The 27,561-nt window shown below is 41.5% G+C and overlaps 4 protein-coding genes across 4 annotated transcripts; all 4 read right to left on the minus strand.

Moving 5' to 3' along the window:
- Positions 1–4,195, minus strand: msmo1 (methylsterol monooxygenase 1). Its single transcript, XM_068589025.1, has 6 exons — positions 4,134–4,195; positions 2,824–3,117; positions 2,518–2,666; positions 1,810–1,936; positions 1,465–1,619; positions 1–328 (listed from the first exon to the last, which is right to left on the minus strand). The coding sequence occupies exons 2-6, from the start codon at positions 3,076–3,078 to the stop codon at positions 139–141; spliced, it is 876 nt and encodes a 291-aa protein (XP_068445126.1). The 5' UTR covers positions 3,079–3,117; positions 4,134–4,195; the 3' UTR covers positions 1–138.
- A 1,137-nt stretch (positions 4,196–5,332) lies between these two features.
- On the minus strand, positions 5,333–17,750 carry klhl2 (kelch-like family member 2). The gene is made up of 15 exons (XM_068589178.1): positions 17,291–17,750; positions 14,197–14,316; positions 13,988–14,094; positions 13,749–13,870; positions 12,733–12,895; positions 12,403–12,512; positions 12,181–12,297; positions 10,118–10,267; positions 9,901–10,018; positions 8,686–8,883; positions 8,427–8,528; positions 8,007–8,135; positions 7,688–7,828; positions 7,454–7,597; positions 5,333–6,831 (listed from the first exon to the last, which is right to left on the minus strand). Exons 1-15 carry the CDS (start codon positions 17,356–17,358, stop codon positions 6,803–6,805), a joined length of 1,818 nt encoding a protein of 605 aa, XP_068445279.1. The 5' UTR covers positions 17,359–17,750; the 3' UTR covers positions 5,333–6,802.
- Positions 17,751–19,292: 1,542 nt separating this feature from the next.
- Positions 19,293–21,071, minus strand: med28 (mediator complex subunit 28). Its single transcript, XM_068589190.1, has 4 exons — positions 20,900–21,071; positions 20,293–20,359; positions 20,076–20,188; positions 19,293–19,884 (listed from the first exon to the last, which is right to left on the minus strand). Exons 1-4 carry the CDS (start codon positions 21,056–21,058, stop codon positions 19,681–19,683), a joined length of 543 nt encoding a protein of 180 aa, XP_068445291.1. The 5' UTR covers positions 21,059–21,071; the 3' UTR covers positions 19,293–19,680.
- A 220-nt stretch (positions 21,072–21,291) lies between these two features.
- Positions 21,292–27,304, minus strand: lap3 (leucine aminopeptidase 3). The gene is made up of 13 exons (XM_068589027.1): positions 27,127–27,304; positions 26,190–26,296; positions 25,988–26,042; positions 25,798–25,903; positions 25,497–25,656; positions 25,112–25,276; positions 24,510–24,668; positions 24,289–24,413; positions 24,010–24,098; positions 23,820–23,922; positions 22,823–22,902; positions 22,633–22,745; positions 21,292–22,328 (listed from the first exon to the last, which is right to left on the minus strand). The coding sequence occupies exons 1-13, from the start codon at positions 27,223–27,225 to the stop codon at positions 22,142–22,144; spliced, it is 1,548 nt and encodes a 515-aa protein (XP_068445128.1). The 5' UTR covers positions 27,226–27,304; the 3' UTR covers positions 21,292–22,141.
- Positions 27,305–27,561: the final 257 nt, after the last annotated feature.

The following is a 27,561-nucleotide window of genomic DNA, read 5'->3' on the forward strand; positions in this document are numbered from 1 at the left end:
GTGTGTGTGTGTGTGTGTGTGTGTGTGTGTGTATGTGTGTGTGTATGTGTGGAAAAGCAGCCGTTTGTGTGTCTGTCCCAGTCCTCTTCCCTGCTCCTGACCAAACAGGCCAGTGTAAGAACAGATGCACAGCGGCGTCTACTGCTCCTTCTTGTCTCCCAGTTTCTGCATGTACTTGTTGTACTGGTTGTCCGTCTTCAGCAGCTTGTCCCACCACGTGAAGGTGGAGGAGTAGTTCCCGACGAAGTTCATGTGGTGGAAGTCGTGGAAGCGCGTGCCGCCGTAGAACGGGATGAGGTGGAGCGGGTTCAGAGGGATGTCGTAACCACTGAGAGAAAACATAAATATATCATTCTCGGATATATAAATATAAATGTCTCGGATATTAGGAGTCAATATTTTGGAAATTCGTTCTTCCAACACATGCTTTTCAGATTAGGCACTCGAAATGATCAGAAACAATGTTTTTGGTGCAGAAGATATGATGCTTTTATTCTTGTTTCAGTCCTTGTGTTGCTGCCTTGTGGTTGGATATTGAGAGATTTCTAAAATCTAATTTGATGTTTTTATTGCATTGCAAATGTTTCCACAAACAATTATAATTGGTGACTTTGTCCTCTTGTAAGTTATGCTGCTGCATTGTTGGCAGTGTGACTTTTGTCACAAGCATTGTTTTATCGTGCCTTAATGCTGTTGAGGCAGTCTGGGAAAATGGAGGAATTGTTTATGAAATTCAAAATGATTATTCTATTCCATTTCAATGACGGAAATTACTAACAAAGAATATGCCATTTAGAATCAACACGTTATTTAACATACAATAACAAAGGGTAAAATATATCTTTTTTTTCTAAAAGCAAGTTGCACAGTCATTTAAGAAAATATATCAAATCAGGAAAATGCCCAGATCTGAGTAAATTCAATCCAAATTCAATTTGGTATTTTTTTTTTATTTTGACTTAAATGTAGCAAATAAATGTCAAGGTAAGAAAGTAAGAAAAGCACAGAAAGACATGACATGAAACTATTGGTGAGGCAAAATGAAAAAAGTATAAAACAAGGGGTTTTATGAGGCATTGTGAATTTGTGTTGTTGTTTATGCATCCAGTTTGTGAGCCTTGTATCTGGCGTCTTCTGAGACATGTCTGCATGTTCATGTAAATCCTCAGTACAAATGCAGGTATAGTATACAGCTCAAGAAGAATAGCAACATAGACATGCGTATGGGGTTCTTTGTGACCTGAAAATATATAATGGTGACACCTGGTGCCCTCTGTGGCCATCTAGTGGTTGTTCTCATTATTGCTGAATCAGTTAATGACGACGATCAGTGATGTAACTGCTGCTTTTCCTCCAATACACTCCAATAAATCGCCCCTGAGAGTCACAGTAATAAACATTCTAGCAAAGCTCTCCTGCAGAGAGGTCAGCAGAAGACCAAATTACGCAAAAGATGTGTCTTACCTGTGGACGTCGATGGTCTCCAGCAGGCGGAAGGACACCCAGGCCCACAGGAAGAACACGTGGTTACAGAAGATCATGATGCCGATGAAGAAACCCGCTCCCAGGATGAGCGTCTCAGCAGGATGAGCGTATTCTGCCTGCATGCCGAATGGAGCCTGAAGGACAGCGGAGACACTGTGAGGAAGACGTCTGTGTGTTTGTGCGTGCGTGTTTACATGTGCATGTGTGTGTGCATGTATATGTGTGTGCGTGGGAGAGCTGCAGCATCATTAATAAGTAACTCTTCAGTAAAGAGTTTTTGTGTTTGTCTTTATTGGTCTTATCACATGTGTGTGTTTTACTCACGGTGAACTCATGGTGGACCTTGTGGATGTATTTGTAGATCTTGCGGTGATGCAGCAGGCGATGGAGGAAGTAGTGCCAAGTGTCTTCGACGATGGCACAGCCCAAGCACTGAGAGAGCACGTACGGCCTGGAGGAGGAGACGAGAAGAGACGGGACAAGCTCACAGAGGCATCGCAACACACAGACCTTTATTCTACATGGGTAAAATGTATTTAAAACGGCCATCTCAGGTCATCAGGGTCAAAGACAACAGTAGCTTGTATGACTTTATTGTGTTGCACTAATCAGTAGATTATGAGGGTGGGACCTATTGATCCAAGGTAGGAAGCTGAACGGAGAAGGGTAAATAATATACTCTCTCTATATATAAAGAATACAATATAATTAGAACATAAATATTATAATAATTAGTATCAATTATAAATAATTTCAAGCAACATTTAAGAATAATTTTATTAAATGTTGCCATGTAGAATAAAGGCATTTATGCCTTGGATTTTTTTTTTTTTTAAGAGACTTACAATTTATCCCTTTATAAGACCAAAAAAATATTTCACCCCTGAAATAATCTTCACAATATCATTAACTGCGGAGTCTGAGCAGCTTCCACACCCTGTTGTTAACATTTGCAAATGGAGCAGTTGTTAAAATATCTCAGGTGGATTGAATATGACGCGTACAGGAGTGATTTATTGTACTTCAACTGACCAGCGTGGCATTGAGTCCCAGTCATAAGGGATGTTGAAGAATTCAGTGAAGTAGTAGGTTCCACAGATCAACGGCAGCTGGATACAGAAGTGGTTGAACAGCAGCATCTTGAAACATGTCCACTGTTTCTCCCAGGTCTCTGGCTTGTCCTGCACACACACAAAAACACACACAACCACACAGAGAAAGAGAGAGAGAAAGAGAGAGAGAAAGATATAGAAAGTCTGTTAACGGGTGTTACGGGGAAAGTAACAACAGGAATGTCCTTTTAGATTTAACAAATAGAATCTTAACAGCCAAACAAACCGGTTGGATCTTGTATTTCTGCATGAAGGGCATGAACTGGAAGAGGAAACCAGGCAGGCAGAACAGGAAGTAGATGAACTCATGGACGATGAGCGACCCCCAGGTGGCGATCTGGAACTTGGTGTAGTTGTCCATCATGTAGCCCCAGGCGTGTTTCATGGAGGGCTGGAAGGGGTTTTCTGGCAAAGCGGCATCTACGTACTCCGCCGCCAGGTAAGCAGAGCTCAAGATGTCTACCGTGCCGTTCACCTCCATGATGGACAATGCAGGGTGGGTGCAGGTGTGGAGAGAAGACTGAAAAGTAGGAACACAATGTTACATGTGCAGCTCTCAGACGGGACGTATGTCAGCTGGACAGATAATACTCTCAGTTAGTCTGCTGGAAGTTATGTTTTTAACTGAGTTGAGTGAAATTATAACCAAACACTACAGAACATGTATATATCCATCAATACATTGTATTTTATTATAATTTAAAATGTGTAGGACTTGTAATAATTAATTCCACATCTCAACTCCTCTGTTCCTTACAATAAATACTATTCACACAAGCAGAGCAATTTCCAATAGACTGTAATGTAACAAATACTCTTTATTTAATTCAAAGTAGTTATAATATTTTTTTGCTTTGAATTATTACATTCAAAATGTACCTTAAGTGAACCAGGATATCCATAAAGGTACATCATAAAAAGTAAATAATGCAAAATGTCTCAGCCAGAGTGATATTATTACATAACTAAATTATTATCTGCGCATTGATATATTTGCTACATTGTAATATTTGCAGCTAGAGGGGTAGTTTGATCTATAATTAGGAATTGCATTTTATGAATAGAGGTTCTGTGAGTAGATGTAATACTCAAGCTTAATCAAAGATATTCCGCTATTGAAATACACAAAACACAAACTAAACTTACAACAACAAAAATACTATTTTGAAGCAAAAATAATGGGCATTTACTGTTACATAACAATGTAGCATAAGACCCGGTGCGCTAGGCAATAGTGAATACTATATGAATCAATACATTCTGCACAGAAATATTCAGTCTCACTGCTAACAGACTATAACAACATAATCGCCTCAATGTAGCAAGCAGACAGACATATTGTTGCATCTCTCCAGTAACGTTGTGTCACTATAATACTCGAACACTAACGCTACAAAACAGGCCGACATGTTATGTCACAACTTCCGCCTCCATGCTTCACTCACATACATACAAAAAACAGATTTACTTTAGCAATGGCTGCTAATAAACATGTAGAAATATCACATTTGCACGGAAAAACGACGGTTCTCTCACCTTTCAGCCGAACGTCCCGTCTACCTGAGCAGCAGCGGCCGGCCGGGTGAAGTACAGTCAGATCCAACAATCTGATTGGCCGAGAGGAGAGCAGTCTGACGTCGAGGGGGCAAGCGGCTTCGCTGATTGGTCCGCGGGATGGAGCGATGATAGTGAGACTGAATGTTGCTAGAGCAGCAGCCAATCAGAGGCGAGCTCGCGCTTCTCTTGATATCTGTCGTGTTGAACAAAGTGTACGAGGGAAGAGATGGGGTGGTCCGGAGAACTTTGAGTCATACGTGAACGCCTTCCGCCTCAAATTCATATTAAAAGAGTGTGTGACTCCAATGTCAACTTTGGTAATGACTTTAAAACAATTACACTGTGGTATAAAGTTTACAAAATATATAATTACGTTCACTAAAAGCACCACTGAATTGTTTTTTGAAAATAAACCTATTTTCTGTAAGTGTATCTGCAAGATATGACATGCATCCTTGTTGTATTTCAGTTATTGTCATATTCAATATTTAATTGTGGCAACATTTGTTTATTACTAAAGTTAAAATCGTGCTTGAATACTTTTTCACTCTATAAAACCCCAGTGGTGGAATAAGTATGCAAATCTTTAATAACAAGTTCAGTACGGTACTGCAGCAGTACCGCACTGAATAAAAACGTAAGTACAACTTACAGCATTAAAAATAAAAATGTAAAATCTTGTTTATGTAAAAGCATGGAAGTATTATTCACACAATGTACTATAAGATTCCAAAGTAAACCACTACATATTGTATAATTACTAGTGCTGCATTAAGATGTGAGCTGCATTCCTTTTAACTGCTTTACATAATGTAGGATGGTAAGTATTAGCTGTCAAATAAATGTAGTGAAGTAGAAATATAAAGCGACCTACAATGGAGGTACTCAAGTAAAGTACAAGTATATCAAATATGTTACTTATGTACAGTACTTGAGAAAATGTACCTAGTTATTCTCCACCAACGCAAACAAAAAAGCCAAAGTATTGTTGTGTAAAATACGGAAATAATAACACGAACTTCAACTGAATGAATGCAACATGGCAGAGAAGTCATAAAAAGGTGAAACTGAGCAGGAAAATGTCAGCTTCTACTAAAGGAAATTGTAAGGAATGAATCGCCGTATTATTATCAACATATCACACACATTTCATTTCAACATTTTACTGATTTGGCAAAGTTTTAAAAACAGATTATGTCATTTCACAGCTTTAAATACAAGAAGCATATTTATTAATGATAATATAAAACAAGTAATGAAACATTTTCAAAGTCATAAGCCTACATGACATTCCTCAATACACTGACAAGAAAACAGCGATACCAGTTACTATTATAGCATTATTTTTTTTCAATATAGGCGGAGAGGGAAGAGAAAGAACAGAAAATCAAGAGTAGGTTTGGTCACTTTCCAGAAAGAGAGAACAGATTAGTAAAGTAGTAAAGAGAGACAGAAATGAAGAGACATATTCAAATTGGCACATTCATAGTACGTCAGGGTGTGCAGAAGTTAATAGGGTTGCTACACCGAAGGAGGAAGAGGAAACAAGGAGTTCAGGGACCATGCAGCGAGTTCAGGCTGTTGTTGTCATTAGTGGCTACAACAACAACAAAGATGGCTGCCAGGGTGACAGTAAAGCACTGATACATCCAGCTGTTTTTCATCTCAAACAGCTTCTCACTGTTTTTGGCAACATGAATGACTCCTCTCCTCCACCAGATGGGAGGCGCTCCAGTTAAAGTCAGCTTTTTTTTGTTTGTTTGTTTTCTTTTTAAAGAAGAAATGTACATTTTCTGCAAATGCTTTTCCCGCGTCGCTGTTCTGAAGTCATGCGGGGCTGACGCGACCGACACACCATCACCGATCCGGAGTCAGTTCTCAAACGTATCCCGGAACAGCTGCGCTCTGTCCAGTAACAGTACTCGAGGCATAACAAAGGGGAAGAAGAGGGGTGTAGTTTGACATTCAGGCACTCTTGAACAGCCACACTGCAACACTGTAAAAGGTCAGAGGTCAGACAGAGTGCGTTCATGCGGCGTCGGACCAGGCGTCACCACACAGAGACTCAGATGCACACAAACACACATGCTCACATGTGCAAGCAAAGGAGCACCTTCAAATGCAAGCGCGCACACACACACATACACGCGCACAAACACACACGCTCGCTCGCTCGCTCGCTCACATTTTCACGATAAAAACAAAAAAAGGAGAAACAAAGACTTCAGTCCCAAATGGTCCTTCTCTGCCTTCCTCTCCCAAAGATTGGATCAGTGGTCTCTCTCAGAGCTGGTTCATGTTAACATTACTCATGTTAAAGTAGCTTCATATCAGTAGCGCTTCAATGACACTGCAGTAGTGCTTCAAACTGCTTTGTCCAGTCGCCAGTGGCAGTCCTGCCAGGAAGGGATTCAAACACGGGTTCGATTCCCCTCCGTTTGTTACAGCTCCCCCTTTCAGGTAAGTGCAAAAAAATCTCCGTCCTCGTCGTCCTCAACAACAATCTTGTCATTTTTCTTCATCTTCGTCAGTGCCTGTGCCAATGCCGCCCAACATCATCCAAGCAACGGCATCATAGACAGATCCAAGATCAGTATTCAGCAGGAGAATACGTTCTGCTTCAAATCAGTGGCAAGTGTCAAGAGCAGTCATAAGGGCTTGTCAATCACAGTCACACCTGTGGCCAAAAACAACAAGAAAAATGTGATATAATTTTCAAACAGACTAAATGTTGTAAATGTTAAGGATAAATGTGAAACCATGAAAGTGCTACTACTGTTAAAAGTAATACATTCTATCTTCCCTTCATCCTTTTATCTTATGAGACAATTTTGTGTGAAATTATCAGAATTAGGATACAAATTCCTGGGTTATGGCCCAGATAATTACTTGTGACGTCACAGTAATCTTTGACCCCCAATATTATTCTCAGTTCAACCTCGAGTCCAAGAGGACATTTGTGTCAAATTTGAAGATTTTGCGATAATGTGCTCATAAGATGGGACAGACAAACAACCCAAAATCATAATGTATACAGATGGCATTTTTACAGATATGTAGTGCAGAAATTAATGTGAAAAGTGGAAGTAGGTGTAAAAAAGAATGAACAGGTATTCAAATGTATGATGACATATGTATAAAATATTAAACAACTATGGATTTTTTTATGATTCTCCTCAAGGTTGAAAGAAAAAATAATACTGAGCTGTGACCCAAAACTTCTAACTTCTTTCAAAAGTTACCCCTCATGGTTTGGAGACAAAATGTGAAGTTTTGTGTACATGTGTTTCTCTACAAACCTGCATAACTGCGTCCCGTGCTCATGCAGGTCGGCAGTAGTGTCCACTTGTCTGAGTTTGGATTGTAGAACTCCACAGAGGCCAAATTGCAGCTGCCGTCGTCTCCTCCCACCACATACAGTACGTTGTTCACAGCACACACACCTGAAAACACACACGCACACACAAAGAAGATAAATATACGTCTACCTTCTCACACCTGAGGATCTCCGCTGAACAGACTGTCTGCATTACCTGCGTTGCGTCGACACATGTTCATGTCGGCCACCTGCCGCCAGCTGTTCGAGGCCGGGTCGTATACTTCACAGCTCTTCCTCACCAGCGGACCATCGTGACCCCCGACAGCATACAGAAAACCTTTTAACACACCTACACCTGAGGGAAGACACCGGACGCAACATCTGGTCACCATTTGTGTCTTATCCTGAATTTCCATCACCGAGTATCGCACAACAAGGATCTTGTGTTTTTGTCGTGATGAATCAATCTGTGACACACACACACATCATAAACATGCGCACAAATGTGCAAACACGTGCACACACACACACACCTGCTCCACTGCGTCTCGTGCCCATCTCTGCGATGTAGCTCCACGCGTTACTTTTAGGGTTGAAAGCTTCTACTGTACTCAGACATTGTCTGGTCGCACCATCATAGCCGCCAATTGCATACAGGATCCCTGAAAAATAAAACAGGAAAATTCATAACTTAATATAATAGAAACACATTTTACTTTCAATATTTTCCTACGAAGAGTTAAACTTTTACTTTGTGGGTTATATACTTATATACTAAAAGATGGCAATAACGCATTATATTATCGAGCTTCAAGCTAGTTTCTGTCCATACACACTCCAGCTTCAACACCTCTGGTAGTTTTGAAATAAAAACAAGTTGTGTTTTTTCAAAAGAAATGCAGTAATTGCAGGACTATTGCATGATTTATGAAGTGCTTGTGTATTGTATTCACCATTGACAACACCCACTCCTACACTACTTCGCCGGGTACTCATGGGTAACACGTGGAACCATTCGTCTGTCTTCGCATTGTACGCCTCGATTGTCGACAGTCCTGCAAACACACACACACACACGTATCAAACAACACAATCACATATTATATAACTTCCTGTTGTTACACAAAGCAATAACAGGATTGAATGTCTTGAACTCAAACTCTCCCTTGAGTCTAAAAGGCGTTTTCATGTCACAGTGCCACACATCGGTACCTGTGCTGCCGTCAAAGCCCCCGACGGCGTACAGGAGTCCGTTGAGCACGGCGGCCCCGAGCGTTGAGCGGCGGTCTTGCATGCTGCTCACGCTCGTCCAGCGGTCCATCATCGGGTCGTAACAGTCGACCGTCCGGACACGTAAAGAACCGTTGAATCCACCGACTGCATAAACACACCCACTGACGTACACCACGCCTACAGGGAGACGACACAGGGAACACTCAGAATCACACAGGAACAACCTGGTGCGGTGAGGCTGAATGATGAAGCAACCTCAAGAGTAGGGATGTCATAAAGTGCACAGTTCATACACATTTTTATCAATATTGCAATTGGGCCTATTGCAATTTTTCAAATTGCTGGAGGAGCGATGTTTGTTAAAGGTGAAATATGGGTCAAAATATTATTTTGAATTACATATTGTTGTGCCGCAAAGATGTCTTGGCCTCCACATTATGACCACCAGACTTTAAAAACTTATTTTGTTTGTTGAGGATCCCTGAAAGAAATCACGTTGTTTAATGGAAATGAGAATAATGAATTTGCACACTCATTGCAATTGGATGAAGTTGGGACATGGTCAGACTTTCATTTTTGAAATTTCCACAGTTGACAATATCAAAGCATGTTTCTTGATGTTACAACCTTGAAACAAACAACTTAAGTCAAAGGTTACTCAGTCTGTCGCTGTGTCTCGTACATCATAACGGGTCGACAAGGCCACCTCCTTTTTTTCCTTTGTAGCCTTTCAGTGTCCTCCATTTTACTGTGTGGTGCTGCATCTGGTAAAAGTATATTCAGGTGAACATGACCACGCTATTTGTGTTCATGTCACTGGAAAATATATTGCTTGAACACCAGACCGATAGAAAACCCACCAGAGTTATTGAAGCTATTCAGATGTATTCAAATGAACCTTGTACAGCATTTGCTAACAATACTGGCACATGTATCGCGCATCCTGTCTGTCCGGTTGAGCAGCAGTATTTACCTTTTATCGGCGGTTTGAGGGCAAAGTCCTGCTGATTTTATTAATTTTATATTTACAAGCTGATAAAGACCACCTGAATGCATCAGTTTGGTGACTTGGAGTGTAGGTGAGGGTTTAGTGTGATTCAGGTGCTCCGATCCAGCTCTTTGACTGCGATGCAGTACATGTCGTTGTTGTTGTTGTTGTTGTTGTTGTTGTTGTTGCCATTGATGCTTTCCTACCTGCTCTGCACCTCCTGGTCGGGAGCTCGGCCACCTGGTACCATCGCTGCTCCTCAAAGTCATAACATTCAACGCTGCGGATGGCCTTGGGAGCCTGGCCTCCAACCACGACCATCACCTGCACAGAACGGGAACAGCAGAGCCATTACGTGATGAACTGTACAACAACTGTTGTGGTTTTCTCATTAGCTAAGCGTCGCAGAGGGTGTGTGAATACCTTCGGACAGCAGGCTGGAGTCCTCATGCGTGTGCGTGCAGTTTTCATCAGAGCTCTCTGGTCAGCTGGCAGCAGGTGGTACTTCATGGCCTCGATGAGGTAGTCTTTACACGCACTGCTGTTCTTAATAAGAGACTCCTCCTCCACCCGCTGACACAACCGAAACAGTGAGAGAGGAACCAGTCAGCCAACTGGATTAACAAAATGCAGCAGCATGTTGCGACACAGAAGTAACTCTGCAATTAGAATTATCTGAAATAAAAATCAATGCAAATATACATGATATAAATCCAAAACAGAGACTAGTTCTGATTCTACTGACAAATCTAATGTTCATTGGCACTTTGTATATTTATCTTTAGATTGTACCTCAACAATGTGAATACAAAGAGATTAAATGTTCTTTCTCTCAGTTAGATAACATCCATCGATGCATTGGGCGGAGTGCATCGTGTTTCTCCTTCATAGGATGTAGACTGCCCGACTTTCCCCAGAACAAAGACTAATGTAAAATGATCAAACCTCAGTGTGGTTATCTTCTAATCAAAGATAAACTCATTAAAAGCAGAGCCAAAACATACAGCACGCATGCTAATCCAAGTGGAGGAAATGTCCAACCACTGATAGTTTCATATGCCTCTACGCTACACAACATAAAGAACAATGAGCATTTCAAGTAGTATTAAATAAGTGGCAGGTTTTTTTTTCTTCCTGACGTTATTTTTGCCTCCGGAAAGAAACTAGTTGGACAACTGGATACGTAGCAGCATGTTTCCTGGCTGTATGACAACACACCGTTGCTCTGCCATTAGCTTCGCTGTGGTCTATTGTTCAGGATAAAACCTGTTGTTGTTTTAATCACGTGCTCATTTAAACCCCATTGCTTTGTCCTCAGACGCTGCACCTGAGGTTTAGTCAGAACCTGGTTCACTGCTGTAGACATCACTGTATCTGACGTCGAACTTCAACCAGGCTGGTCAAAGTTCATATAGTTCAGTGAAAAGTCAGAGTCATACAGCTACAATCGTTTTTGTCATTTCGAACATTTCCGTCGGGAAGTCTCTTTACACTCTCAAGTCTCTCCTTCCCTCTGTCTCGGCAGCTTCTTCTCTATCAGCCGTTTGTGGGCTGATTCTGCCCTGAGCCAATCACACACTTGCTGTCAAAATGTTCAAACTGTTTCTCCTCTCTGAACTGCTGTCAGTTGTCATTGCAGAATAAACCGATGCAACCCTCCTCCACTCCATTCACCTCCAGTCTTCGTCACATCAAGTGACCAGGCCTTCAGCAACTCCCTTCATCATGACAACCACCAGTGTCTCGACTCCAGGGGGAGTCTAGACACAGCATCACTACCTCCTTTCAATGTCCTCCAATCAGCAAAGACTCTTCACTATTAGTTTCATCATGCACGTGCAATACAATACAATATTGTTTCACTGTAATGAAGTCGCTCCTGATTGAAACTATTTCACCATGTATGTTCTTTTGAAGGCAACACTATCAGCAAGTGTCACACTTCAAGAGTCTAGTTATTACAATTGATGGTGTCACTTCCTCCTAAAGACACTTTTATGATGGAAACTGATCATATAACCAACAACAACAAATTAATAGTTGTTTGTTTATCCACCGTCATAAGGGAGGACCTGCGGTCAGTTTGCCAGACATGCAGCAAGAAAATAAATCATGTTTGTATTTCCAAACCCACCATTGTTTGTTCTGTATATTCAACATATTATTGATACTGTAGCTAGATTGAAAACAAAGCAGTAAATGTGCTCCATTATGATATACATTAATACTTAACAGTGGTGAGAATCACCAGTCACCTTTTCAACATGTTTTAATTAATTAGTTGAACAAGTCTTCAGGCCCCTGACGCGGGGGAGAATCTCAATAATTATCGCTTTTAATAATGATTAATTGTGCAACAGTGTGGAAATGTGAACAACGGTGGAAAGAAAAGGTCCCGTTCAGCTGAAAGCACAGCTCAAATAGTCAGATGCAAAGTGAGTCCGTTTCAGAGCATAAGCCAAAGCATCCAGACGCCGCTGATATACCTGCACCAGGTATTCTCTGGAGAGAAGCGGCAGGCGAACGTGTTCCATCAGGTGAGCCAAGTGTTCCTGCCGGACATCTTTATCGTGGTTGACCCAAGCGATCACCGCCTCAAACACCTGCACAGTGAAGTACACAGAGACACGTGAAGCTCATCGGGTACAGCCGTTGGGGTTGTGTGCTGCCCTCCCTGCGTACATTGAGCTGAGTGAATGTGTGTGTACCTTCTCCTCTGTGGGGATGGTGAGCTTGTCGTTGGCGATCAGGCTGGACACTTGCTCCATGCCCAAATTCAGGAACTCTTCACTCCCAACCACCTCGGTGAAATGTTGCTCTGTCAGCAAAAGCATGGGATGAAAATAACTTCCCTGCAGATGAACATATCTTTTTTTTTCTTCTTCTTCTTCTTCTCTCATCATCGTCATTAATTAAACCTGTTCTCATTCCGTCTCAGCCACAAACCCACATCCTCCAGGATACACACCAACCCATTTAAGTGGAGCAGTAAGAGCCGAACACACATACAAAACGAGGAGAGATTTGCACACACAAACCTGCGTAGCTGTTGGCCTGTGTGAGGAGCTGAGAGCAGGCGTGGAGATCAGCGAAAGCTCGTATCCCCAGACAGTTGGATGGATGAAGCTGAGAGCTCAAGAACTCACAACAAGCCTTTTTCACCTCGTTTAGCTGGAGGAGGCCGGCTGCAGGCAGCAATGCCTGTTAAACACACACACACACATCCTGCATGAAGTCGGATGTACTACAATGCAGATTAACCGAATAGAAGGGGTGACAGGCTGTGTAGAGACACCATCTTTACTTCAGATGATCACAGGTTCAGTCATGAAGGATGACCAACTTGTTGAGATTTTTCAACTTTCCAAAAGAGGAAACATCTGATCAAGTGAAACAAAATAGATGCGTGCAATGTACAGTTCCCAAAACTCAACAGCATCATCATCATTATCATGAGAGCAAATCCCGTTTTAAAGACGCAGGATCCGACACTGGGATCATTTTGATTGCATCTCAGCGGCTCTCTGGATGCAACCTTAAGAGGTAAGTAACAAAAAGTAAAAGACTAAATTTAGTACATATTTGCTTTACTGAACCGCTACTATTATATCATCAATTTCTGTTAAAACAAGTTGTGAGGACCAAACATTAACAGTTAGGGATCAATCACAAAGTGCAAACCAATGGGTTTGATTCTCCACTTTGAGAAAAAAAGGCAGTTTCATTGGATACGCCGATCAGCCCCGAAGGTGAGGCAGTTCAAAAGTTTGCGATAACTCTGGTATTTAGTTTACTCCTGCTTCGTGCAGGTCACTATTTTCTGGGGCTGCTTTCGACCAGAGACCTTCTTAGTCGACGAGCACTGACGGGATGTGTCGACTCACTGAAAAAATCGAGTGAGTCGCAGATTACGACCGGTAAAATCTACTAACAAACAAATACTGTCATAAAACAGACAAATGTACCCGTGTTAAAGTTAAAATATCTTCAGTGTTTATGGGAGTATAAATGTCGATGCGTGTGTGTCCGTCTGTCTATGTGTGTGTGTGTTTACCTGCACGTTATCCTCTGTGACTTGTATCTCTGCTGTGTAGATGTAGTCAACCAGCAGGCCCAGAGTCCAACCGTCCATCTCTTTTATCCTCACTCGCTTTGCCCGGCTCTCCGCCATCTCACCTGTTGGGAGACATCCATTATCAGAGAGGACATCGCCAATAAAAAAAAACAACTGAAACATAGGTGAAACAAGATCCTGCCACATGTCCAGCAGCATGGACGGCAAGGAGTCCTCACCTGTGAACATGGCGTGGAAGTACGGGCTCCCGGCAGCCAGAACCACCCTGTGAGCGGCGATCTCAACGTCCTCCGCCACGATGGTCACGTCGCACAACAAGCTCTGGCTGTGTGGGCATCGAGGAGACGGAGAGGTCGCAGAGTACACGTTTTAAAAAGTTGAAAAGGGCAGCACCCAGAGGAACTGAAAAGAGAAGAGCGCGCATTACCTGCGCAGCTCGTTCATGACTTTGAACGCCTTCCTCATGTGCCGAGGGTTGAGCGTGACCGGACCGGGTTTCTCGACGCCATCTTCTTTGTCCAGAGCGTGTGGACAAAGTCTGGTGCACCTGAGAAGGACGCACAATATTACTGAGGGAAGACGTCATGACTGACAGGAAGTAAAGGAAGTGCTCATACACAACGAGATGTCCTTCTAGATGCAAGGACATTTTAGAGTGTGTTACCTTTCATATATGATGCCCACTTAAAAAACAGAAATATCAGAAGCTGTGTTCACATTGTCATCCGTCTCTGAAGTTTGTCATCAGCTGAAACCACAACTATGTCTGTTTCACTGTTAACAATTAACACAGATTTCCCTCAATTTAATATACCTTTATTAACCTTGAAAACCAAAATACAGAAACAGTAAGCCATGCATCTATTGTTTGTTTTAGTTTTGCACGTTTTAAGAGTTTTCAACGCAATAGAGATGATGTGGACTTTTATTTTTGCAGCACTCACAGTATCTCATTCACAATCATAAGAGCTATAGAAAAAAATATATTGGCGATATATCTATGACATGTTCTTGACACCCGACAATCAGAAACAAGTATTTTCCAAACACACGAACACAAACACTCCACATGAAGAAAAAAGAAGCAGAGGTCAACAGGGATATGATTGATCATTTTGTGACAAATGGTGCTCTGGCATGAAACCTACAATGAGTCAGCACTGTAGGACGATCTGCAACTGTGATTTGGTTACTTCACAGTGAAAGTGTCGATTCATCACGATTGCATTTACCTCTGGACGTTTCTAGCCATGTGGTTTTGGTCCATGAAAACACATGTAAACTGTATTTCAGGCCGCTCTTATATCTCGGGCATCGAATATCAACGTTTTGTCGCGCCCAACAGCGGCTGATAGCAGAAGGCAACCTTTGGCATCCGTATGAGACACACGGGGCTTTCAAGTAACTATGACATAAACCCATTCACGTGATAATGAGATGCTCAGAGAAAATGCACACTGGAGTCTGACAACTTCGTTTAAAGACCGGGAAAACAAAAAAAACAGGTGAGGACGGGTCAAAGAAATACAGGACTTTCAACTAGGATGCCGGTGTGTTATTTTTAAGTTGCGTGAGTGATGTTTGTGCACTTATGTTATGTTGTTTACATACTTATTTTAAGTCCACCCATGATGTTTTCCTGACGCCGAGGGGTCTGACAAATGGTCAGTATGTGACGAGTTGGAATGCGAACGTGTTGGTTGAGTTCAGAGTAGTTGAGAAAGAGATGGAGTTGCTGTATTTCTCCAATATCGTGAGAAACATGAATTTAATTCCATTTCCTTTCTATTGGGGTGTAGAGCAAAACTGCATCCTCCAAAAATACCCTTGAATCAACACCTCTGTGAAACAGTTTCAACTAAAACCGAACCGTTGTATTAAAGTGCACAAGTTTTGGCCAGGTGCTAATAAACTGTCGCCACCTCCAACCCTCTGAGCAGTGTTTATGTACCTTTTGTTCCCAAGTTACGACAAAGTAAAGACCCAACCCAACAGGTACTGCTCTGTTGGAATAATAGTATCTGGCCCCAGTTTTTATGTGAGTCAGTTGGTTTGAGGTGATTTGATCAAAACCGCCACTTATCTCAGAATATGCTTCATGTAAGCATGAATTAAACTAATAAATACAGTCTTCCTGAGAAGGTTTTGCCTTTTGCAAGACGAGACCAACACAATAATACAGGCTGCTCATCGTTGATTTTGCACCTTAGCTTCCGAACAAATTAGCAATCAATCAAATCATCTGGCTCCTGCAGGCCCGAATGATAAACCAGCCTCAACTTCATAAAGTAGCCTGTGAATGTAAATTCATAGCACGTCTTATTCACATCAGACTACAAATACACAAACATCTACTATTCAGCTTTTTCTGAATGGAAGAACTATTCAGATCCTTTACGGAATTAAAAGTATCAATACTTTGATGTGAAAACACTTCATTACAAGTACAGCAAGTTAAAGACGCGTCATTAGTCAAATCAAATGTATTCTATTAAAGTAAAAAAAAGTACGATAGTCGATATGCAGAACAAAATTATATGATATATTATATGAACAATGACATATTGTGTATTACATTATTAAATTGTTAATACTCATGCATCAAGTTACATTTACTGTTGTCGCTGGTCAAGTTGGATTTCAACTCCTTTAAATAAAGTTAGCTTGTTCAGTCTGGGGGTTCCCAACAGACGGGTCTAAAAGGTCACATGATAAATCTGAGGGGTCACAAGAGGATTAATGGGAGCGGAAAATAAAAAGAGGAAAACGTTGATTTGTACACAAAGGTTTGGACTTCCTCTTAATCCAAGCTGTAGTTTGAGAAGCTAAAATGGTTGGACGCTATTGGTATTGTATTTTCTAAAAGATTATTCTATATTTTGTGTGTAAAACGCAAATCTGAAACTACAAACTATAACTGCCATATCACTGCAGGAGAGAAAAAAGTACACAATATCTAAAATGTAGTAGAGTAAAAGTATAAAACATCAGAAATATATTACTAAAGTAAAGTACCTGTTTCCACCACCCTTTCACTATAAAACATCCAACACATATGGCCTACATAGAACCATACTGTTCATGGCAAAATCACGTGGCCTTTGTTTTCTGTCACAAACACACACCCACGCCCACACACGGCTACACAGCAGTTGACACACATCCCCTCTGCCATAAACAAAAACACCTCCGTAATCCCAACAAATCATCGGATTATCACACAGACACAGACACCCCCCCCCCTCCCTCTGCCCCCTGAGCCTGCTGCTGCTGCTGCTGCTGCTGCGGCGGCGGCGGACGGGCTCGGTGTCGGTCCCCGGCTCTCGGTGACCCGGTCCTCCCCGGTGCTCCCCGGTTCTCCCCCCGGTCAGCCACACCGGCTGGCCGCTGTCGCTCTCAATGCGGCACCATCACTCAAGCGGCTACTGGGAAACGTCAGCACACACACACACACACACAAACACACACGCGCGCGCGCGCGCACACAGACACACACACACACTGATTATTGTTGCACTCACAGCGGATGACTGTCCATGATTCCGGTGTTTTTCAGAGGCTGAAAACTTGGCCCAGCGGCATGCACCATTCCATATCCACAATGTAGTCTCTGGTGGGTCTAAATCCAAGCGTGAATCGCGGCGATCAGCTGTCCAGAGGCGGCGAGGCGGGCTGACGGCAGCCCCATGAAATCAGCCCGGGGTTCATAGAGACACACAGCCCGACTGCGGTGACACTCAGTAACAAACACGTTGCGACTGAACCCGGCTGTTGTCTGTTCTGACGGCCGCCCCCTAGAAGAAGAAGAAAAAAAAAAAAGGGGGGCAAAAATCACGCCAACCAGCCGCGTCAGTGAGGGTTTATTGTGGTTTTATTTTATTTTTTTCTTTCTCTCTCGCTCTCTCTCGCTCTCTCGCTCTCCCCTCCTGGGTGTATATGGGTGCGAGAGGCGGACAGACAGGACTACCTGTTATTTTCCAATCGCTGATTAAAACGCACAAACAAGGACATGTCGGCAAAGACGGCTCTCTGAGCAGCCAAGGCGTCCCACAAGAAAGCACTGTCTCCCTCTAGCTGCGGGAGACCGGCCGCTGGAGCTGGAGGAGCGTCGCGTTTAGCACTCAGTGGGGATAAGAACACAAGTCAAAACGTGAATCAAAATGTTTGATTGTTTGACTTAGATGGATACATTAGCAGATAAAAGACTAGAATCTAAAATGTGTATTAAATACACACTGTACAGTGAGAGTGCCTAATAATATACTGTACTACTTAAACAGTGAAGATGGTAAATGTAGCACAGTGAGGCGCAAGACTGCCCTTGTACATGAGATGTGAATGTACACAAGAAGAGATCTAAAATCTAGAATTGGAAATCTCATTATATAATTAACGTAACATAGTAATTTGACTCAGTTCATTATTTTAAAAAAGGATTTACTATCTCTCAATTTTGACTTCTTGTAAATTAGATTCATCTCGTAATCTTTATTTATTCAATCTGATTTAAGTAAGTTTAATTTTTTGTTTAATGTTTTAGACTTTGGCCTTAATATCTCAGAATGTTTGATTGTTAATTCAAAACTTTAATATATCTCACAATTTGTCTTCAGTGTCTTATAACTGACTTTATATTTCCTTGTTATAACTTTATTTTCTTAGTTTGACTTAGATTTTGTTTTATGTCATCATTTTGACGAACTCAACATTTGATTTATCTCTTAATTAGGATTATGTAAATCTAATGAGCTTTTATATTTTAATAAGATTCAACAAGAGGATGAAAACAATAATTTACTACAGCCAATTCAGCTTTTTTTGAAGACCATCACTTTTAAGAATATATTTTAACTGTATAAAAAGAAGAAAAGGACATCAAAAGTTCTAAAAACACAACAATAAATCACCAGTTTGATGGTGTCAAGATCACAGACACCAGTTCTGCAAAAAGGTTCTGTAGTTAGTTTCATCCGAGGAGATTTGAGCCTAGCTGTACTGTGGGGCGATAGCTGTGAAGCTGCGGAGAACAAGTCTGTTGTGGTGTGAAGACGCTGAATGCATTAGAAACCACCGGCTGTCAGGAGGCTCAGGCATGGCTTATCTGAAGTCTTTTTTCTGTCATGCTTTCATACAGAAGTCACATAGAATATTAAAGGTGTCAGCATATATTTTGGCGATGACGAGAGTAAATTAATTACTTACAAGTTCATTCTGTTTGGAAACTTGTAAGCGATTAGGCAGCATCTTGACTTTTAGTCCCGAGTAATGCTCTAAGACTGCTGGATCCCACAATGCCCATAACATCGCTCTGTCAGATTTGGTCTGCTTCAGAAATGCATCTTCAGGACTTATTTTTTCAGATTTAACAAATATCTCTGCCAGAGCCACAAAACAACTGTTGGTGCAGCTCTACGTGACTAGTAACCTCATTTTCATGTGTAAAATTGGTGCAATGCCCCTTTAAATCTTGTTTTCAAAACACAAAAATGATTCACTGTACAAATGGAAAAACAAACTGCAGGGTCAAAATACTTCAGAGTTTATTTTACAGTAAAAAAGAAAAAGAAAAGTCAGCAAGATGAATATTTACATAAAACAAAATACAGAACTAAAATGATCTTGATGTTTCAACAGCTGGACAGTGAGAACAAACCGTTTGTCGCTTTCTCAAAGGTTGACACTCGACAGCTGGCATCACATTGTGTACGTGGTGTGTATGATGACAGTTAGGTACAATCTCATTACATTTAAATCTTGCAAATATTCGCTTACTGTTAAATTAAGCCTTTATGATTTCTAAATGCAAACAAATGTATTTCCCGCTTCGGTGCGACCGCCAGCAGTTCAACATCCCATTCTGGGTGCGAACAATTTATTTCGACAGATGAGAAATGTGACAGTAACTTTTGTGTTAATTGGGTTTTAAAGGGGCAGGGGGCAGACTGGCAGAGGCCTGCTCCAGGAAGGCCAGCGGTCCTGGAGGAGGAAGGTCTGTTGGTTTGCGGTGCTGAACGCTCACATCCTCGAGAACTTGTTGCCAGTGGTGTAGTTTGGACAAGTGTTTCTGAACCAGCAATTCCTTCCTCTGTAGCTCATTACGTAACTCTGACACATCCTGAAGTGAGAAAAAAAATTGTATGTGAGAAACGAGAAGACACATTAACAAATTGAGAGAAATCCATCATACGTAAAAACTGACAGCATGTCATAGATTCAGGTATAAGAAATAAAGGCAAAATGGAGGGAGGAAATAAGTGGACGGGACAACTTTAAAACTGCTGAGATAATAAGAAAGCAAATCAGCACCTCTTTCACCACCTGCTCTGGTTTCTGCACAGATAACTGAAGCCTTTTCTGTAAGAAGAAGCACTCAGTCTGTCGTGCCACGTCCAGAAACTTCTGTATGCACTGGTCAACACCTGCAATCAACAGACAAGTAGATGCAGATCAAAATGGAGATTACAATATGAGATAAACTAAAACTACCATTAACAACAAAAAATGTATGAGATGTTTCACTCACCAGTTCGAATCTCCTCCTGATCAGTTCCGTTAACGTAGTCCTGGCTTACTAGGGATGCAAAACATGCCTAAAGAAAAATACACTACTTGAGTGAATTTGGCTTTTTTGTAAATGCTCAAAATGTTGTATTGACACCAAACTGGGAAAAGCATTTATTTATGGATTTGAGCAAACAACCTGAGATGGGATCTATGTCTCCTGTTAATCCTAGCAGCCAACATTACTGTTTTCTAAAAGCCTCTTTCTGCTTCATGGTGCCACTACATGAAAATTAGCTGGACAAGTGTGCAAATTATTCATCAGGCCAATCAAATAAGAACTAAAATCTCACGTTAGTGAAAGTTGTTAGTCTGAATGCCCCTGAGCTCATTAGCATTAGCTCATTTAGGTTAGTATAATCTATTGTATCAGAGTTATCTTAGAATGATTTACTTAGTAAAACCGTGATACAATAACAAATAAAATATGTCCATATAGTCATAGGGGCTGCAATATCTTCGCAACACTAGCGAATGTTAAACATTAAACGTCAACCAGCTAGCTAAAAAACCTAACAACAATTAGCACACTCAGCTAACAGAAGCTAGCCACTTAAGGTTCGCTTTACCTCAAAGGAAGACTCCAGTTCGTCCACCAGCGTGTTGTTTCCCGCAGGCCTGGTAGCTGCGCCGGGAAAGCCCGGCTGGCCCGGTCCACCGGGACCACCGACGGGATGGACGCCAGGGGGCTGCTGACCGGAGAACATCCCACTCATGGACGACGCCATCTTGATCGCTGTCGACCGTTCGCACATGCGCAGACACAGGGACGTGCAACCGGGGTCAACCCAGTTCTTGTTTTGGCTGGTCTCGGTTAAAAGTTATTTTTATGCCTCAACACACAATATTTTTGACCCACCCTCGATGTCAGGACCCCTTAGAGATGATTAAGGGAATAAGAAAGAAATAATATGACAGCAATTATGTTTCTTTTTGTTTTATTTTGTCCATTTCCCACACCATGTTTTCACCTCATTGGGCTTCTACAAACTAGGAATCTGATGCAAGTAAGAAGGAAAAAAAACACAATTTGGTTGATTGGACTCCTCACAACTCATGGCGGTACACAAGCAGCTTTGTTTCAACAAGTCCCAAGCCAATGCACCCTTTCAACTTTGTAGCAACAGTTTGGGGAAAGCACTGACTCACCCTTTGCCCAATGAAAAGTTCATAAAGGAGTTGCTTTCAAAGTCTGAAACTTGACTGCCCTTTGGGATGAATGCCATCTTGGATGAACTCCCAAAATCGGCATGCATCCTCACTAATGCTCTTGTGGCAAATCACTGCAGCCAGTTTGCAAAACCTGTTGGTAAGGCTTCTCCCTATTCCATGATTCTGGAATAAGGTGTTCAGAAATCACATACAGGTTGTAATCTTTGGGTGTGAGGTAGTGTGCGTTGGTGTGTTGACAAAAGAGCTATAGAGATTACAAATGTGTCACACTCATAATTAATTATACAGTTTATTTTATACATCATCTACATTGTTATAATTTAAAGTTACAACAATGTTTCAGCTGTTTTTAGCTGAACTCACAACACTGTCGGGATCCACTAAACCTGTGTTACACTGTGGCCTCTGATATTGATGTATTAGCTGTATGTAAACACCAAAGCCGTCATGTTGGTTTAATAAAAGGAAATACAGGAATGAGTCCTTGCCAACCTTTTCAAAGATCTTCAATAGACATGATATTGACCCTTTTTGACTTCTAAACATGGCCATTGCTAAGATATCAGGGTTGAATCTTGTAACAGAAGAAGCTATCAGTCAGAGAGTCTTGTGTCCGATCTCATATTTGTGTCAATCTCTCAGCCACTTTGGGTCAATCCAGCAGCAAACTCCACCAGAGTACGTGTTGGTCTTCCAGACATGCCTTTTCTCAGGTAGGGAACTTCATCTTTGTTGCTCATCACACCAGCGATGTCCAGATGAGCCCAATGAGGAGCTGTGACAAACTCTCTTAAGAATGCAGCTGCTGTGCATGCGCCACCAGAGCTAGAAAGATGACCAACACACACAGTCTGATTTAGGTTAATAAAGCCATGAGAATACTCCTGGGTGCTGTTCTAAACTAATTCAGTCTAACATGCTGTTATCAGGTTAAAATAATCCTCTTTTTTCTCATCATACTTATTTTGTTGTTGATTTATTAATCCTAAATCAAGTTATCTTGAGTAATAATGGGCCTTTGAACCAGCATTTGACACTCCAATATGGTTATACTATTCACTTCGGTGATACACAGAGGAATCTGTACTGCTCTGATATCTGCAGGCACTCAGTGCAGCGAGATACGTACCGGCTGTACTTCCCGATGTTGTTGAGGTCAGCCAGCTGGCTGTCAGTCACCTGTCGGGTGTAGTGTTGGAACAGAGGCATCCGCCACACTCTGTCACCTGTCACAACACTAGCCTACACACACATACACGTCAACACAGGAGCTGATGGACTGAGAGGTTGGGAGCATGTTTATTGTGCATACACAGTACCTTGTGCAGCTGCTCCCACAGCCAGTCAGAGTTTGTAAATACTCCGGTTGCTGCTGAGCCAAGAGCTACATCCATCGCACCTTGAAGACCAAAAAAAAAAGAAGCAACATTTTAAAACCTACAAATGATATTTGCATATCTTATCAGAACTTCACTTAAATTGGCCCCTTACAACTCTGGCCATCTAGTTCTGGTCCATCTCATGTTCACACTGACTTATTATTACAAAGTTGTAAACATGAATTTGCATGTCAGTCAATGGACTGTTTTGGTGACCGTCGCCTTGCATCATTAGCACTGCACGGCGACAACGTGGTGAGTTTAAATTCCCGTGAGTGACACCAAGTCATGCATCCCTTTCCTGCACCTCATGTGTTAATTTATCTTCTTTGGTGTCACAAAAATAAGAGCTGTTTATGAGCACTGACGCTTGAGGCCACAAACGGACCTCATATGTCATGAATGGGAACACGGTGATGGGGTTGAAACGGGATTGAAAAAAAGCATCAAAAGATCACTTGACAGCATTCACCAAAGTTAAAAACTAGTTTCAGAGTGGCTTGTTCCTTGTACTTCTTTTATACTGCGCCATGTTACGGAGCTCCCTTTCCCGACTGACACTTTAAACAATGATTCTATTGATTTATTTACACTGTCATTAAACTTAACAAAACCATAATAAGTCTAACGTGAGGTCAAAGACTGTGCTAGTGCCCTATTCATGGACTCGGTGCTACCAATTCCTCTTATCACAGCTGATCCTCATCAGACTAACATCAATAGTTTCCACAAAAAACATTATTCCGAATATGAATTTAATATCTAGTTTAAAAGAATGTATTTAGATCACACAAATACATAAGCAAATTTAGAGAATATGATCTGTCATCAAAATAAAAAATGTGGCTGAACATGATCTAAATATGTAAATATGAATATTAGTTGTTTCTATTCATCAAACGTCACTGTGTAAATAAATCTATTGGAAAAATCCCACCTGTCAGCGTAGCAACATTGACGATGGCTCTTGGGTTGAAAGTGTGTCCGTAACACAGTGCGTCAGCGAGAACCAGCCGGCCTTCTGCATCTGTATTGTCAACCTGTTCACAATAATACAACCTGCTCATCAGACACGCATGTAAGTGAACAAAATGGATTACACTCTCGTAGTGGTTTATTCCCCCTACCTGGATTGTTTTTCCATTTTTGGCCGTGACAACATCCCCTGGTTTAGTAGCTTTTCCACTAGGCATGTTCTCACACAAAGGAGCCAGACCTAATTTATTGTAACCAGTGAAAACAGGCAGGTTAAGAGATTATGCTGTGATTTAAAAGGTTGAAATTTTTGTTCTTTTCCCAAAGTCCATTGGAGGGTTTTATGGGCTCTGGATATTTATATAGTCTCTAATTTACAATCTATGCTAGAATGCATGAAGTTGAAGAATCCATACTGTCAAAACGTTTACCAATAATGTTGACCGGTAGTTTAAGAGCTGCTGCTGTGACGATAGACGCACACACGGTGGCAGCTCCCCCCATATCAGCTCTCATCGCATCCATAGAAGCAGACGGCTTCAGAGAAATACCACCGCTACAAAGGAGGAGTCAAAAAGCCATTAATGTGAGCTTTGAAATTTTTCATTTTGAAACAAGTTACTGGGCTTGAGTGTGTATTGTGATGGTTTACCTGTCAAAGGTGATGCCTTTGCCCACTAAGAGCAGAGGGGCCTGCTTGCTGTCTGGAGAACCGTTGTAATGTAGCTCAAGGAAGACAGGGGGCTCCTCTGAGCCTTTAGACACACTAAGAAACGCCCCCATCTGTTGCTGCTCGATCCAGGCCTGAGACCTAAAGAAACACATTAAGTATTAGAAAAAAAAGTCTTCCTTCAACTGATCTTTAGAGTGCAAAAAAAGAATCAATAAAAAAATTTTAAAAAAATCAGACAAGACCTTATTTTAAGCAATATAATATTTTGATTGAACGGTTGTCAAGAATTGTTTGTATGATATGATTGTTTAATGTTTTTTAGGTTGAACTTGGTTAAAAAGTAAAACAAAAAGTATCCTGCAGCCAAACATCTAGCAACACTATATTAAGAAGCTGTTAATTTATAAAGGTCCCAAAATACCTTAACTTGTCTATTAGAAAGCACACGCGTCTGAAGCGCCCGTCGATGATGCGACAAAGCTAAAGAATGCACTGGTCTTCACATGTCTGCATGCTTTGTTGTTGTTTTCTGAGTGTTGACATAATTGGGACGCTGCAGTAATGATAAATGATTCACAGACCTCTTATTTATTGTGACTCGTTGGGCATGCAGCGCTAATCTCTCTTCGATGGTGTTGGCAAAAGCAGTAGGAGTGATGTGATTGGCGGGAGCTTCCATTAGCAGCCGCGCCAGGTTTTGGCCATCTGCATACATGACTCCTTTCTGCCACCCGGTCGAGTCGGAACTAAGAACAAGCGCGCACACACACACACACACACACACACACACACACACACACACACACACACACACACACACACACACACACACACACACACACACACACACACACACACACACACACACACACACACACACACGTTAGCATGGTGATGCGTACATCTGCAATAACCCCGTCGGATCAAACGCCACGGGTTTGTGTTACAGCTCATTTGTTAGTCTACCTTCCATGAAGCTTTGTGGTTACTTTGGTCTTCTTCTTGGATTTGAGCTCGTCGTATTGGAACAAACCCAGAGCGGCGCCTTCTGCTGCTGATTGGGCATCACCGCATCCGTCCACCTCCACGTGGTTTACCTCCAGGTCCTGAAGCAGCCGGCAGCCAGCTGGGCACACACAGACAAATGCATAGATATCAGCAAGGTTGTGACTCCAGTGAGATGAGATAAGACACCTTTATTGTCCATTACATTACATGGCATGGAAATATATGCCCCTAAGAAGATGAGCAGAGACACGTGTCTTACCTGACATTGCCTGTCGGATGTTCTCTTTGCTGGTGTCCCAGTTTTCTGACCCACATACACCTGCACTGGTCTTACCAAGCCCGACTACTGCGACACACGGGAAGTCCTGGAGAAGACACAGGCAAGATTGAACTACTCCGATGTTGTCAAGAGACTGGGTTTGTCTAATTCTGATTTCATGCCTAGTTACCTTGTGGATTCCATAAAAGACTCTGCTTTTCCCTTTCTTGAGAGCCGGTCCAGAGCTGGAGAGGGAAAAACAAAACCTTTTTATTGACCAGTTATGCAACAGATTAGACAGAGACACAGTGTTAGCGTGGTATCCAGGGATGTTATTGTTATCGGCACATAACAAGACGTGTACTGACAACTCCCAATAATCCAAGACTCACATTTTCAGCAATTCAGAGAGTTTTCCAGAAATATTTTGGTCAAAACCTGCAGCTGCTTCAGTAAGATGAAGGCCACCCTCCTTCTCAAACACTCCCAGCACCAGACCCTGCAGGCACACATGTACAAAGGAAAAGGAACCCACAAACCGATCAATCTAAATTAACACACAGCTCTCATACTAATTAGAACAATGAACTACTGTGCTGGCTTGTAACCCCTCCACAAACCTCACAGATTACCCTTTCAGTTGCTGTTCTTCACAATTATCATTAAATGCATTTATAACCATAAAAAGCAAACCCTAAACTATACATGTATGCCGAGTAAATCTTCTGACGCTTAACACCAAACACATTTAGATTGATTTGAGACGTCAGCCTAATGCATTTCTTGGACTATTTAAACCTAAAGCACTTTAAATTGTGATTTGAATGTGATATAATAAAGCTGTGAAATGCATCCACATTTGAAGCCAATTAAAGACTGAGTGGCTGATGACTGGAAGTAACTTGTACATTAACACGGTTGACACACGCGCGCACACACACACGTATATATACACACACACACACACACACACACACACACTCCTGATGTGTCAAAACCTATATATATATATATATATATATATATATATATATATATATATATTTAAAAAAAATATATATATATATATATATATTTAAAAAAAATATATATATATATATATATATATATATATATATATTTAAAAAAAAAAAATATATATATATATATATATATATATATATATATATATATATATATATATATATATATATACACACACGCACACACTCCTGATGTGTCAAAACCTCGGAGTCGAGTGTGAAGAGTTGACGAATCCTGTGAGAGTCACTGAACAAGCTGTCAGCTCATGTTTGACAGGCTAACAGCTAACGGCTAACGGCTCCTTACTTTTCTCTCGTTCAGGTGAGTCTGTGACGCAGAAAACGACCTGCAGCATTTAGTCCGCACCGCCCTCTGCACGGTTCTCCTCACAAGAAGCATTGTCATCTGTTGTGCATACGTAAACCCCGAACAAACTTTAATTCAGAGATGTAGAGGTCGCATGCATGTGCAAAGACCTGACCGAGCTGACACCGTCGCGTTTTTCATACGTCATCAAAAGAAGCAACGAAAGAGGTCATTTGTCGCCACGGGGTGGCAGCAGCGAGAAGCTGCAGGAGGCTGCAGCCCAAAACTAATGACACAAATAGTCACTTTAACCATCAGGTAACCGCTGATGGAGAGTGACTAATACATTTACTAAAATACTGTATTTAATTGCAATTGTGAGGTACTTATATTTTTTCATTTAAGTACTTTATACTTCTACTCAACTACATTAAA

This window comes from Clinocottus analis, unplaced genomic scaffold, assembly GCF_023055335.1.
Source record: "Clinocottus analis isolate CAN_PGR_092001 unplaced genomic scaffold, fCliAna1.0.p SCAF_22, whole genome shotgun sequence".
NCBI lineage: Eukaryota > Metazoa > Chordata > Actinopteri > Perciformes > Cottidae > Clinocottus > Clinocottus analis.